This window comes from Podarcis muralis, chromosome 2, assembly GCF_964188315.1.
Source record: "Podarcis muralis chromosome 2, rPodMur119.hap1.1, whole genome shotgun sequence".
NCBI lineage: Eukaryota > Metazoa > Chordata > Lepidosauria > Squamata > Lacertidae > Podarcis > Podarcis muralis.
In genome coordinates this window covers 113,893,703-113,909,749 of record NC_135656.1, presented here as the reverse complement: position 1 = coordinate 113,909,749, position 16,047 = coordinate 113,893,703, and the positions used below count along the sequence as shown (strand labels likewise).

The following is a 16,047-nucleotide window of genomic DNA, read 5'->3' as shown; positions in this document are numbered from 1 at the left end:
CGCTAGAAAGCGGTACCTATTTATCTACTTGCACTTAAGGGTGCTTTCAAACTTCTAGGTGGGCAGGAGCTGGGACCGAACGACGGGAGCTCAGCCCGCTGTGGGGATTCAAACTGCCGACCATGCGATCGGCAAGTCCTAGGCGCTGAGGTTTTACCCACAGCGCCACCCGCGTCCCTTTTATATATAATAATGTTCATAAATGTACCAACCAAACACGTACATAGATACGTGGACCACGTGTCTGGAGCAGCACAGGAAGACTGTCCTGAAACCATTTTGACTCCCAAACTGACGAAATGTATTCTCTGCAAGGAGGGAGGGGTGAGGGGCCTTCCCATTGTCTCAGGAATTGGGTAATCACCGTCTCAAAGGAATGGCCAGACTACTAGGAAAGGCAATCAGATAAGGCATTATCAGATAACCTGGCAGACAGGAAAAACAACAACATTCAAATTTCTGTTGCAGACCGCCTTTTCTATGTTGTAGGTATGCTGTTTGTGGGGGGTGGTCTTGGGTTACACCCCTTCTGTGATGTATGTATGATGTATGGAGGGGTGGTCTTGAGCTCCAGGGCAGGGAATTTAAAAGTTCTATATAATGGCCGGCACACCTTTGTCCGGGGTCCTCCTCCTTTCTCCTGCCTGTGGAACTGTTGCAACAGTTCAATAAAGATCAGACTTACTAGCTGCTTTGCTTCTCAATAGTCTCTGGTTGGCCTCTGTTATTTTCTCCCACTGATGGAGAACCTGCAAAGGACTCTATAAGGGCTCTTGTGTCCTCCATAAGGGAATAAGGGCAGATTTTGTTTACAACAGGTACCTCTTTATCTACTTGCAGTTTGATGTGCTTTCGAACTGCTAGGTTGGCAGGAGCAGAGACAGAGCAATGGGAGCTCACCCCTTCGCGGGGATTCGAACTGCCAATCTTCTGATCGGCAAGCCCTTAGTGAGGACAATATATTCTTGCAGGAGCTGGGAGCCAAAGCAGGCACAGTCCAGCTGGGGCAAAGTACAAGTTTATATTCCCTATGCACACGTTCCCTCCCTCCTCTTCCCATTGGTTGGGTGCTACAAGGTTTTCCTTCCCCCAGTTATCAAATAACAGACAAGAGGCTGAACGTGGGGAGAAGCTTCTCCTTCCTCCTCAGAGTTGCCTCCACTTCCGGCTTCACCAGCAGAGATAAAATTGGAGCTGGCAAAGGAGGGAGGGGAGGAGGCGGGAAGGGGGGCTGCATTGTGCGGAGGAGGGGGCTTCTTCCTAATTAAGCCTCCTAATTAAGCGCCCTCACGCCCTGCCTCCCACGCGGGGGCTCCCATTCCCGCCCCCGCTGCCCAGGATGTGGGGTGAGTGCAAAGCCAATGGCGGGGAAGGAGGGAAGGGGCTTTGCGAGGGGGTCCAGGACGAGAAGCCCCCGGACGGGGAGAAGAGAAGGGAGGGAAGGGGGCTGTTTTCTTAAAGGGGGCTTGAAGGGGAGGGGGGGGAGAAGCTTCCTCCTGCAGGGATCTGGTACAAAGGGAGTTGCAGGGAAGGAGGGGGGAGAGGGGAGAGGGGTGGGCATTGCTGGCCAGGATCGCCTTAATAGTATTACAGTGCTACCTCGGGTTACATACGCTTCAGGTTACAGACTCTGCTAACTCAGAAATAGTACCTCGGGTTAAGAACTTTGCTTCAGGATGAGAACAGAAATCACGCAGCAGCAGCGCGGTGGCGGGTGGTCCCATTAGCTAAAGTGGTGCTTCAGGTTAAGAACAGTTTCACGTTAAGAACGGACCTCCAGAACGAATTAAGTATTTAACCCAAGGTACCACTGTAATTTAAATTTAGTATCTATACCCCAGCAGAAGACCCCTCAGAGGAGGACCTTATCTTTAGGCAACAGGTGAAAGCATTGCTCTTCTCCCAGGGGTATGGCTTATTAAACAATCTATGGACTTTACAACTGAATTGGGGGGGTGTTGTTTTTATTTCTTACTCTGCTATGCATCTCTGTTTTTCTCTTGGGTAAGGTAATTGAGAGAGCTGTTGCCGAACAGCTTGGTTGGTTTCTGGAGGAAACATCGGCTTTAGATCCATTTCAGTCCACTTTCCGTCCTGGTTTTGGGACCGAGACGGCTCTGGTTGCCCTAACAGATGATCTCCGTAGACAACTGGATCGAGGCGGGTCAGGACTGGTGATCCTTCTAGATTTGTCATGGTCGATCATTATCTTTGCCTTTGACATGGTCGATCATGATCTTCTGGACCACCGCCTCGCAGACGTGGGGATACAGGGCATAGCCCGTAACTGGCTGTGCTCTTTTATCTCTGGTCGGGGACAGAGGGTGGCACTAGGGAGGGAAATGTCGTCACACCACTCCTTGGTGTGTGGAGTGCCACAGGGCACAATTCTCTCCCTGATGCTTTTAAACATCTTTATGCGCCCCCTTGCCCAGATTATCCGGAGCTTTGGGCTGGGCTGTCACCAATATGCTGATGACACTCAGCTCTATCTGCTGATGGATGGCCACACCGACTCGGCCCCGAACACACTGACCAGATGCTTGGAAGCTGTGGCTGGATGGTTTCGTGGGAGCCGATTGAAACTAAATTCTTCGAAGACAGAGGTCCTATGGCTGGGTTGGGATGGCATGGGGATGAGGGACCAACTCCCTTCTCTTGTGGGGGCCCAATTAGTGCCATTGCCTTCCGTTAAGAGTTTGAGTGTAATCCTTGACGCCTCCCTTTCCAGGGAGGCGCAGGTTACAGCAACAGCCAAGGTGACATTTTTCCACCTTCGCCGCATCAAGCAGTTGGTCCCTTACCTTTCCCGCCCCGACCTGGCCACAGTGATCCATGTGACAGTCATCTCCAGGCTTGACTACTGTAATTCGCTCTACGCAGGGCTGCCCTTGAAACTGTCCCAGAAACTCCAGCGGGTGCAGAATGCTGCAGCGAGGCTCCTCACGGGGTCTCTGCCATGGGAACATATTCATCCAGTGCTTTTCAAGCTGCACTGGCTCCCGGTGGAGTACAGGGTCAGATTTAAGGTGCTGCTTTTGACCTTTAAAGCCCTTCACGGCCTAGGACCCTCATACCTATGGGACCGCCTCTCCCAGTATGCCCCATGGAGAGCCTCAAGGTCCATAAATAGCAACACCCTAGTGGTCCCGGGCCCTAAGGAAGTTAGATTGGCTTCAACCAGAGCCAGGGTCTTTTCAACTCTGGCTCCGGCCTGGTGGAATGCTCTGCCTCATGAGACCAGGGCCCTGCAGGATCTGATATATTTCCGCAGGGTCTGTAAGACAGAGTTGTTCCGCCTGGCCTTTGGCTTGGTGCCAGTTTGATTCCCTCCCTCTTTTTTCTTTCCTTCTCTTCCTGCGATGAGGCTACATTTTAATATTTTAATGTTTCAATATTTTAATGTTGTATTTTAATTTTGTTTTTAAGTTGTAATCATTCAACTTGTTTTTATTATTGCTTGTAAGCCGCTCTGAGCCCGGACTTGGCTGGGGAGGGCGGGGTATAAAAAAAATATTATTATTATTATTATTATTGGAAGCTGCCCTGTGATCTTTGGAGGAAGGGCAGTATAGAAATTTAAAGAACAGTGAAAATAGGAAGCCCTCTTGCGTTCAAGGAGGGGGGGGTGGGACAAAGTCTCTGACCAGCATGCATAGCAGGATGCGCTTAGAAGGGAATAATAATAATAAAATAATAATAATAATAATAATAATAATAATAATAATAATAATAATAGTAATAATATAAATAAAAACTGTGTTGCCTCAGCCACTCTGGGCGGCTTCCAACAAAAACACCAAAAATTTTAAAACATCGAAAACTTCCCTTTATAGGGCTGCCATCAGAAGACTTCCATTTTGTAGAAATGGCCTTTGAATTTAAAGAAACGCCCTCTTTAAGGAGTCCTGTGGTGTAAACGTGTATGTTGTCCTCTAGGTCCAAACACATAGTAAGAGCAAGCAGTGCTCCAAAGTGCTTCTCTTGTGAACTTGCCATCTAAGTTGTTTACTCCTGACCAAAACTCCTGTTTCCCAAAAGGACTGGAGGGGGGGTCTCCTCACCACTTTTAACCCACCCCACTCCCACCGCATGGAAGGCAGAGGACATGTTCATTCACAATCCCAGTAAACCATGTGTGTATCTGAAGAGAACCAGGCACTGCAGCTCCTTCCCCTCTCACTGGGCTGCTGCAAGAAAAGGCAGCAGAGGAGGAAAGGGATGGGTTTGAAGGCTCTTCCTGCCTCTCTCCCCTGAGCAACAAGAGTAAAGGGTGTTTGCAGGGCAGGAGGGCAGAGGAGGGGGCAGCGAGGGCAGAGGGAGCAGATCCCCCGCCTCTCCCGGGGGGTCCAGATGCAAGCAAGGGGCTCCCTTCTCCATGCAAGGGCCACCCATGTATTCAGAGCAGTCCTTTGTAGATTAACTCTTAAGTTCCATGGGATCTACTCTCAGGCCACAAATGTGCATACCATGCCAGCCTTAGGAAGGGAGGTGGGACAGGCAGGTGAAAGAAATTGCCAAAGGTGTTTGAAAATAGGAGGGGGCTCTTGGGGGGGTGCCCAGTTGGTGCTTCTCCAGGGGCAGCGGAATGTCTTGGGCAGGAGAATCCCTGCAGGGGCTCTCAGACTCCCTTGACTTCTTCTTCCCTCCCTCCCAGGAAGCTGCAACTTGCTCTGGCTTCTGCGCTCCTCAGGAAGCTGAACCTGCAAACCTAGCTGAGACTAAACCTGCAACCCTGGCCAGGATGGAAGGAGGAAGATGGACGGTTGACCTGGTCAGGCTCTCTCCCGCATCCCTCCCCACAACCTCTGAGCATTCCCTCCCAGGACCCTTGCAGAAATCTGGTGAGTTCCAGGGGAGAGGAGATGGGGACAGGGACAGATGGATGGTGGAGGGAGAAAGAGGAAAAGATGGAGAGGAGACAAATGGAAGGAAGTTCCTGACAGGAAGAAGGAAGGGGTGAGGCCTTCTCCAAAGCAGCTCTTTGTTTCTTGAATCCCTTTCATAAAGTACAGTGGTACCTCGGGTTACATACGCTTCAGGTTACAGACTCCGCTAACCCAGAAATAGTACCTCTGGTTAAGAACTTTGCTTCAGGATGAGAACAAAAAACGTGCGGCAGTAGCAGGAGGCCGCATTAGCTAAAGTGGTGCTTCAGGTTAAGAACAGTTTCAGGTTAAAAACAGACCTCCGGAACGAATTAAGTACTTAACCTGAGGTACCACTGTAGTGGGGGGCAGATTTTCTTCCTCCAGGATTTTAAATCTTAGGAGTTACAGTGGTACCTTGGTACTCAAACATAATAGGTTCCGGAAGACTTCCAAAACCAAAGCGTTTCAAAACCAAGGCGTGCTTTCCCATAGAAAGTAATGCAAAATGGATTACCGTATTTTTCGTCCCATAGGACGCACCTAGTTTTTTGGGGGGGAAATAAAGGAAATTTCCCCCCCTTTATTTCCCCCCCAAAAGCAGGTTGGGGAAACCGAACCAGGTCCAGGAACAGCGGGATGGCGGCGCTGCGCCTCCCTGCTGTCCCCCGAGCTTGTGGGGCTGGCCGATGTCTGTCCGCCGTGAGGGGTGCTCTGCTATCCGCAGTGTGAGGAGCCCTGCGGGGAACTCCTGCAGGGCTCCCCATGCTGCGGATGTCTGCCCGGCGCGAGGGGCGCTCTGCTTTAGGGCGTCCCTCGCGCTGGGCGGCAGGCTGCTATCCGCAGCCTAGACATCAATGCGGACCTCCCGCAGGGCTGCCTAGGCTGCGGATGTGTTCCTGAAGCCTGGGGAGCGAGAGGGGTCGGTGCGCACCGACCCCTCTTGCTCTCCAAGCTTCAGCGAAAGCATGCATTCGCCCCATAGGACACACCCAGATTTCCCCTTCATTTTTGGAGGGGAAAAAGTGGGTCCTATAGGGCAAAAAATACGGTAATCCATTCCAGACTTTTAAAAACAACCCCTAAAACAGCAATTTAACATGAATTTTACTATCTAACAAGACCATTGATCCATAAAATGAAAGCAGTAATCAATGTTCTGTACCATAAAATAAAGAAGACAGTATTGTTGATGATAAAAATTAAAATTAAAAAAGAAGCCACAATCAAAAATGAAAAAGCCACACAAACAAAAATGCAAAAAGTAGGAAAAAACTAAAGCACCAAATGTCACCTCAGAACACTGCAACCAGAATGGCTTTTATATTGATGGGCTGAGGGCTTAAATCAGCTGTGCAAGGGAACAAATGGGATGAAAAAAGCTTTAATTACAATGGGAGGGGGGACTTAAATTAGCTGCTCAAGGATACAAGTGGGATGGAAAAAAACCTTAATTACGATGGGGGGGGGACTTAAATTTGCTGTGCAACAGTAAAAATGGAAGCTCTTCGGTTTCCGAGGAAAAGTTCAAAAACAGGAGCCCCTATTTCTGGGTTTGCAAATGACGAATCAACAGAAGCATAGTCAATCTATGGACTTCCCTTTTTTTGAAATATTTTTATTGGTTTTTACAACTGCAAGTTTATATCAAATACATTTATATAATCAATTCCTGAGATTCTCTGAATCACATGATTTCGCTCCATCCCTTTCATGGGTCCTGATAGTACCGTATTTTTTGCTCCATAAGGCGCACCGGACCATAAGACGCACCTAGTTTTCAGAGGAGGAAAACAGGGGGGAAATATTCTGAATCAAATGTTGTACTAAACTATTTAATAAACTACTGGTATATCAGAGTGAGATTAAGAGGGACAGGAGCTGTATGGTTGTTTAGTGTGCAGGTTCAAGGAGCCAGCGGATCAGCTGAGACGCGGGGGATTTGCGTAATTTCCCCCTCTCCCTCATCCTCTGCCCTCCAGTCCCCAGCAGCCTTCCTTTTTTACCTCCAGATTTTCACTGCGCTCGTGGCTCAGAGCTCGAGGTTGGTTTTTTTTTTTTTTGCTGCTGGTTGCTTAAATTTTATCCTTCCCGATCCAACCCCTCCTGTGTCCTTCCGTCCCTCTGCAGCCTCATTGCTCCGTTTAGGGAGCGGGCGGACCTTCTGCAGCTGTTGCTGGCTGCGCACCACTTTTAAAAGTGCCTGCTGGCTTTGAATCACCTGTCTCCCTTTACTATTTTACCTAAGGTATTTGCCCTGTGCCTGGGTTTTTTTTCCATTTAACAGTTTGCAGCCTTTTCGTTCCGTTGCTTATTTTGAGGCAGGATAGATTTGAGCAAGTGATCAGGACTTGGATTGCAGGGGATTCGCCATTAGCTGTGTAAAAGCGCTCCTCCTTGCAGCCTTCTACTTTGTACACGTGGCTACTGGTATCAGGTTCAGTTTGAGTAATGAACAGCCACTGGCAGCAATAGAATGGAGCATAAAAAAGAAGTAGGGGCACTGGGACCCAGACAATGCTCAAATCTATCCTGCCTCAAAACAAGCTGCAGAAGTAAAAACCCCGCTCCCCTGCCCCTCATCCCGTGCCTTCCCCAGCCTTTTTTTTTTTGCTTCCTGGTTTTCACTGCGCTCGTTAGCAAGGTGATGTCTCTACTTTTTCATTATATACCATTTCCCAAAATGATACTGTTATCTTACATGACCACCACATATAGCAAAAGGTATCCACTTCTTCTTTACATTTCCAGCAGATATTTGAACTTACTCTATACGTTTTAGATAACTTACTAGGAGTCAAATACCACCAGTACATCATTTTCATGTAGTTTTCTTTCAATGAACAGCAAGCTGTGAATTTCAGATTTGTTTTCCAAAGCCTCTCCCAATCTGCCATTTGTATGTTATGTCGTAAGTCCCTTTCCCAAGAACTAAGAGTTCTTTTTGAAATTGTGATGTCTCATAACTAAAACCTTTCTTTTTGTCTATCTTAAAGATATCGTTTAGTTGATGGTACTGTAACCAGTCAGGTACAGCTTCCCTTATCTCTTCAAAATCGTTTAATTTCAGTTGGTTTTCAACTGCAGTTAACACCTCTCTGTAAGTTGGCCAATTACTTCTCATATTCAATTTTTTTCAGAGATATTGCTTCCAAGGGGGAAAGCCACCAGGGTGTTTTTTACTGAAGCAAATTTTTATACTTTTCCCATACCCTAAACATTGGTTTTCTTACTATATGATTCTGAAAAGCTCTATGCACCTTGGCCTTTTCCTACCATAAATATGCATGCTATACATTATTTGTGTCCTTCCAGATCTAAAATACAGTATCTGTGTTTTCTAATGTAATCCATTCCCGGTTCTAGCAGATACAGGATGCTTCATAATAAAGTTTCAAATCCGGCAGGGTGAAACCTCCTCTCTCTCTTACATCTGTTAATAATTTATTTTTTATACTTGGTTTCGTCCCTTGTCTGATAAACCTAGATATATCTTCTTGCCATTTTTCAAAGCATCCTGTGTTGCCTATTGCCTGGACTGCTTAGAATAAAAATAACATTTTTGGCAATACATTCATTTTTATTACTGATATTCCACCCCAAAATGATAAATTCATTCTTCCCCATATCTCTAAAGCTCTTTTTATTTCTTTCCACTCATTCTTGTAATTGTCCTTAAAAATATTAATATTCTTAGCTGTCAAACAGATATCCCAGTATTTGACTTTGTTATGTATAACTAACTCTGTTTTCTGTTGTAATTTCTTTTGGTCTTGCTCCATTGTGTTTTTTACCAAAAACTTAGAATCATAGAATCATAGAGTTGGAATAGACCACAAGGGCCATCGAGTCCAACCCCCTGCCAAGCAGGAAACACCATCAAAGCACTCCTGACATATGGTTGTCAAGCCTCTGCTTAAAGAGCTCCAAAGCAGGAGACTCCACCACACTCCTTGGCAGCAAATTCCACTGTCGAACAGCTCTTACTGTCAGGAAGTTCTTCCTAATGTTTAGGTGGAATCTTCTTTCTTGTAGTTTAGATCCATTGCTCCGTGTCTGCTTCTCTTGGAGCAGCAGAAAACAACATTTCCCCCTCCTCTATATGACATCCTTTTATATATTTGAACATGGCTATCATATCACCCCTTAACCTCCTCTTCTCCAGGCTAAACATGCCCAGCTCCCTTAGCCGTTCCTCATAAGGCATCGTTTCCAGGCCTTTGACCATTTTGGTTGCCCTCCTCTGGACACGTTCCAGTTTGTCAGTGTCCTTCTTGAACTGTGGTGCCCAGAACTGGACACAGTACTCCAGGTGAGGTCTGACCAGAGCAGAATACAGTGGCACTATTACTTCCCTTGATCTAGATGCTATACTATTGATGCAGCCCAGAATTGCATTGGCTTTTTTAGCTGCCACGTCACACTGTTGGCTCATGTCAAGTTTGTGGTCAACCAAGACTCCTAGATCCTTTTCACATGTACTGCTCTCAAGCCAGGTGTGACCCATCTTGTATTTGTGCCTCTCAATTTTTTTGCCCAAGTGCAATACTTTACATTTCTCCCTGTTAAAGCTCATCTTGTTTGTTTTGGCCCAGTTCTCTAATCTGTCAAGGTCGTTTTGAAGTGTGATCCTGTCCTCTGGGGTGTTAGCCACCCCTCCCAGTTTGGTGTCATCTGCAAATTTGATCAGGATGCCCTTGAGTCCATCATCCAAGTCGTTGATAAAGATGTTGAATAAGACCGGGTCCAAGACAGAACCCTGTGGCACCCCACTAGTCACTCTTCTCCAGGATGAAGAGGAACCATTGATGAGCACCCTTTGGGTTCGGTCAGTCAGCCAGTTACAAATCCACTGAGTGGTAGCATAGTCAAGACCGCATTTTACCAGCTTCTTTACAAGAATATCATGGGGCACCTTGTCAAATGCCTTGCTGAAATCAAGGTAGGCTACATCCACTGTGTTCCCTTCATCTACCAGGCTTGTAATTCTGTCAAAAAACGAGATCAGGTTAGTCTGACATGACTTATTTTTCAGAAATCCATGCTGACTATTGGTGATCACAGCATTCCTTTCTAGGTGCTCACAGACTGTTTGCTTAATGATCTGCTCCAGAATCTTCCCTGGTATTGATGTCAGACTGACTGGGCGATAATTATTTGGGTCCTCTCTTTCCCCCTTTTTGAAAACAGGGACAGCATTTGCCCTCCTCCAGTCTGCCGGGACTTTGCCTGTTCTCCAGGAATTCTCAAAGATGACTGCCAGTGGTTCTGAGATCACATCTGCCAGTTCTTTTAATACTCTTGGATGCAGTTCATCTGGCCCTGGAGACTTGAATACATCTAAACTAGCCAAGTATTCTTGTACTATCTCCTTAGTTATTCTGGGCTGTGTTTCCTCTGCTGAATCATTTGCTCCAAATTCTTCAGGTCGGGCATTGTTTTCTTTATCGGAGAAGACTGAGGCAAACAAGGCATTGAGGAGTCTTATTCTTGTTTAGTTTAAAGCCCCCAGCCTGCCCGAAGTCCTGCATCTTTTCTACCACCTTCGGTGGAGTATTTATGGAATCCTTCACTGTAATTACAAGGTGAACTGTGAAAGCTTTTAATTTATATGCTTTATTTTCTACTGTTATTCCTGTAATTAATTTCTCCACTTTGTCTCCCTCACCAGGGCCTCTAATACCAAAATAAATAATAATGGTGATAGGGGATATCCTTGTCTTGTCCCCTTCCTTATTTTACACTTTTCTGTTATCACCATATTAACAATCAGCATAGACTGTTGGTAGAAATAAATTGCATCAATTCCTCTCCCAAATGCTTCCTCAAAATTCATTTTTTCTTTTATCTTTTTCATAAAAGCCCATGAAACATTATCAAAAGCCTTTTCAGCATCTATAAACATTAAGCCCACTTTTTTCTCAATTTTTACTTCCAAGTATTGAATAATATCAATTATATTCCTTATATTTGTCGGGATTCAAGCCTATATGAGTAGTAACTGGCAACTCTCCAGGCACCCGGCTTGATCTCCTGTTAACCTCCCTGTCTGCATTCCTCAGCGAGATCCAGGCAGAGGTCGCGATAGGCGATCCTTCTCAGTGTGAGAAGAACACCCCCCCTCTTTCTTGCCCCCCCAGCAGGGAAAAGAGATAGACAGAAACGTATTTACATGCCTTTATTTCTGTCTTTGCAGCATTACAAAAAACATGACTGCTCTCTTCAAGCTCCAGCAGTCGAATGACAAACACTTCCTGTACTTCCTGTACAGCTCATATTACACTCTGAGCTAATTCCGGTGCTTCACACTGAATTGACTGTCCCTCTGTTTCCCACGGACAGTCCCAACATCATGTGATGTTTTCAAGCTCGCAGCTCGCAGCTGCATTGCTTCTATATCGTAACAATATTTTCCTTCATCTGACGTCCTGGTAGAAAGCAGGCCTGATTGTGCTGAATTTTTTCTGCTAAAACACCTTTCATTCTATTGCCCAAAATATGAGCAATACTCTAAATGGAGTATTTTTCTTGCCTTTTAGTTCAAGAATTATTGATTTGTGGTCCGAAAGTGTTCTTAGTTGTATTTCTGCATTTTTAATCTATGGAATTCCATCCTACAGGAATGATGGCCAACAATTTGGATAGCTTGAAAAAAGAGGATTAGACTGACGTCTCTGCTCTGCCCTCGTGGTCCTAGGCAATTATGCTTCTTAATACTAGTTCCTGGAAAGCACAGGAAGGCAGAGGGCTCTTGTACTCAAATCCGGCTTGCTGGTTTCCCACAGGCATCTAGCTGGCCACTGTGAGAACAGGATCCTGGACTAGGTGGGCCTTTTCCCAATCAAGCAAGCTCTTATTATGTTCTAATACAGGCATCCCCAAACTTGGCCCTCCAGATGTTAAGGACTACAACTCCCATCATCCCTAGCTAACAGGACCAGTGGTCAGGGATGATGGGAATTGTAGTCCCAAAACATCTGGGGGATGTTTGGGGATACTAATATATTGGAATATTTTTACAGTTACATGTGGCAAAGTAACACTTCAGTTTTCTTAGTCATAGGAGAGACTGCTACTTGAACCTGTGATCATTTCCTCCCTGGAAAAAGAGAAATACAGAGATGTGTCTAAGAAGCCAATTCCACCATAGATTATAAAATAATGCAGTTTATTAAGTGTGAATGGAATGACCATGTGTTGTTCTTGCCATTATCTGCATTCCTAAAAGTTTGGAACATAGATAGGACAGTGGAGAAAGGAGACAGTGTTAAAATAGGAGAAGGTGCATATTGCGATTGACGTGTGTTCAGTTCCTTTCTTGTAAGTCTTAACAGGATTCTCTTCCCCTTCCTCCCCATTCCCAAACAGGTGAGGAACATCATGGCCAGAATTCTATGGAGCCATCTGTGAATTCATTGGGAAGAACAAAAAAACAGTTTAAATGCCTGGAACGTGGGATGTGCTTTAGTCACAGTGGAAGACTGAGGACACATCAACGAATCCACATAGAGGAGAAACCATTTAAATGTACTGACTATCGAAAGAGCTTCAGGGACAATGGAACTCTTAGAAAACATCAAGGAACTCACACAGGGGAGAAACCATTTGAATGTATTGAATGTGGAAAGAGCTTCGGTAAAAATGGAGCACTAAGAACACACCAACGAACTCACACGGGGGAAAAACCATTTGAATGTACTGAATGTGGAAAGTGCTTCAGACGATATGGAACACTTAGAATGAACGAACAAACTCACACAGAGGAGAAACCATTTAAATGTATTGAATGTGGAAACAGCTTCAGTCAAAATGGAAACCTTAGAATACATCAACGAACTCACACAGGGGAAAAACCATTTGAATGTACTGAATGTGGAAAGTGCTTCAGTCGATATGGAACACTTATAATACACCAACGAACTCACACGGGGGAGAAACCATTTGCATGTATTGAATGTGGAAAGAGCTTCAGTCAATATGGAACACTTAAAATACACCAACGAACTCACACGGGGGAGAAACCATTGAAATGTATTGAATGTGGAAAGGGCTTCAGTGAAAGTGGAGCACTTAGAAGACATGTACAAACTCACATAGAAGAGAAACCTTTTAAATGTATTGCATGTGGAAAGGGCTTCAGTAAGAGTGGAGACCTTAGAATACACCAAGGAACTCACATGGGGGAGAAACCATTTAAATGTATTGAATGTGGAAAGAGCTTCTGTAGAAGTGGGACACTTAGAAGACATCAACGAACTCACACAGAGGAGAAACAATTTAAATGTATTGAATGTGGAAAGAGCTTCAGTAGAAGTGAACACCTTAGAAGACATCAACTAACTCACACGGGGGAGAAACCTTTTAAATGTATTGAATGTGGAAATAGCTTCAGTCAAAGTGGAGCACTTAGAATACACCAACGAACTCACACGGGGGAGAAACCATTTAAATGTTTTGAATGTGGAAAGAGCTTCAGTAGAAGTGGACACCTTAGAGTACACCAACGAACTCACACGGGGGAGAAACCATTTGAATGTATTGAATGTGGAAACAGCTTCAGTCAAAATAGATACCTTAGAATACATCAACGAACTCACACGGGGGAGAAACCATTTAAATGTTTTGAATGTGGAAAGTGCTTCAGTGAAAGTGGAGCACTTAGAAGACACCAACAAACTCACACGGGGGAGAAACCATTTGCATGTATTGAATGTGGAAACAGCTTCAGTCAAAATGAATACCTTAGAATACATCAACGAACTCACACGGGGGAGAAACCATTTAAATGTATTGAATGTGGAAAGAGTTTCAGTAGAAGTGGACACCTTAGAATACATCAACGAACTCACACGGGGGAGAAACCATTTGAATGTATTGAATGTGGAAAGAGCTTCAGTCAAAATGTAATACTTAGAAGACATCTACAAACTCACATAGAGGAGAAACCATTTAAATGTACTGAATGTGGAAAAAGCTTCAACAGGAAGGATAAACTTACATTACATTGGCAAACTCACACAGCGGAGAAGCTTTAGTCAATATGGAACCTTAGGAAATATCCACTAATTTACATGGGGAGGTCTTAATACAGTGGTACCTCGGGTTACGTACTTAATTTGTTCTGGAGGTGTATTCTTAACCTGAAACTATTCTTAACCTGAAGCACCACTTTAGCTATTCGGGCCTCCTGCTGCCGCCACGCCACCACCACACGATTTCCATTCTTATCCTGAAACAAAGTTCTTAACCCGAGGTACTATTTCTGGGTTAGCACTGTCTGTAACCTGAAGCTTATGTAGCCTGAAGCATATGTAACCCGAGGTACCACTGTATAGTACTTTCTAGAGCAGTTTCTCAACCTGTGGGCCCCCAGATGTTGCTGAACTGCAACTCCCATCACCCCTAGCTAGCAAGGCCAGAGCTCAGGGATGATGGGAGTTGTAGTCCAACAACATCTGGGGACCCACAAGTTGAGAACCGCTGCTCTAGAAGGTTTTCTGTTGTAATTATTAGATTGTCTGCGAAGGCTCCGACCTTATAGGCCCTTTGTCAAATTTTAATTCCTTCTATTCTAGGGTCTTCTCTTATTGCTTTCAAATACACTTCCAGAAGTGTGATAAAGAGGAGAGGAGAAAGAGGGCAGCCCTGTCTTGTTCCCTTAGAGATATTAAAAGCTTCTGATGTTTCACCATTTATAATTAGTCTGACCTGTTGGGAATTATAAATCGCTTTTATACCACTACATATTTTCTCACCCAAACTCATCATTTCCAAAGTGTTTTGCATGAATGCCCCCAAAACATGATCCAATGCTTTCTCCACATCCACCAAGATCTTGGCTGCCTTTTTATCTGCTCTCATTTCTAGGTATACTATTGTATCTACTACCAATCTTACGTTGCTGTAAATTTGTCTTGGTCTATAAATCTTAATTTACTCTAAATTGGGTCCATATTTCAGTATCAATGTAATTAGGGCCTCTTGTCATTATTCTGGCACTTGTCCTCCTTCTAAAATTTTGTTCATTATTTTTTCTAACATTGGTAATATGATCTCTTCCAATTTTTTGTAATTCATTAAAGAAATGCCATCCGCACCAGGGACTGTACCATTCTTAGAAGTCACAATTCCTTCTTTTATTTCATTAATATTAATAGGGACATTTAAGTATTTCTATTCTTTCTCTTATTTTTGTGGCAGTCAACCACAAAGAATCTTGAGGCAGGTTACACATTTATTCCAGTTCAGTCTTTGGTTATTGACATTTCTATCCCACAACCCTATCCACCTAGCAGACTGCCTCTCTCCCCTGGCCCTACAAGCCCATCAGTAACATTTTCTGTAGAGACACTGGGGATTGTTCCAGGACACTTGTCACTTGCTGACAATGCAGAAGGAGGCCACCTTGGTGCACCCAGAAGATACCAGATGTTGGTTGTAGTTACGTCTATACAAAGTGCATAGCCTTTGACCCTCCATAAAGAAATGGGGAGGAATGAGGAGCCTGAATAGCTGACTAGTAGGAAATGTACCCTGTTAAGCTTCTGTCAATTCTTGAGGGGGCTTTGTATCATTTAACTTCAAAATGTGGGAAATGTTTGTGGGGCCTCCTCCTCCCCCGGTTGCTGCTGCTGAGTGGGGCCCTGGATATCTGCCCCAAACGTTTGCCTGGATGGTAGCAGCATGGGAGAAGTCAAGTGCCCAGAATAAAAAAGGAAAAGTATTTTCTGCATCTTTTCTTGAACAAAATGGGTATGTCTGAAACCTCAGACAAAGTTCATGTTGACAGTATCTAAACTGTTATTCATAACCCAATTAATATATTTATTACTGCTGATACAAAGGTAAATGCAATATAATGTTCTCCGAAACAAGCACTTTAACCAGATAAACTTGCCTTCTGGGAGGTGGAGCAAGATGCTGAGGGAATCTATTCTATGGGGGGGGGGGGAGCTCAGTGCACCCAGAAGATTCCAGTTGTGGGTTGTAGTTGCATCTATACAAAGTGCATAGCCTTTGCCCCTCCATAAAGAAAGAAATGGGGAGGAGACAAGAGCTGGAATAGCTGACCAGAAGGAAAGGTAACCTGGGAACTTCAGCTCCCTGACCCCAAGAAAAGACCAGTCCAGGGAGGCAGGTGAGCATTACAGCTACACCCCACATTATGCTCTCCAGTAGC

General features: G+C 44.8%; 1 protein-coding gene across 1 annotated transcript in view; it reads left to right on the top strand.

The window, feature by feature from the left end:
* LOC144326603 (uncharacterized) overlaps positions 1–15,591 on the top strand; it is a 34,771-nt gene extending 19,180 nt beyond the window's left edge. Inside the window, 1 exon segment of the mRNA XM_077923071.1 lies at positions 13,134–15,591. Within this exon segment, the coding sequence (XP_077779197.1) occupies positions 13,134–13,903 (770 nt within the window). The 3' untranslated portion in view covers positions 13,904–15,591.
* The last annotated feature ends 456 nt before the right edge of the window (positions 15,592–16,047 follow it).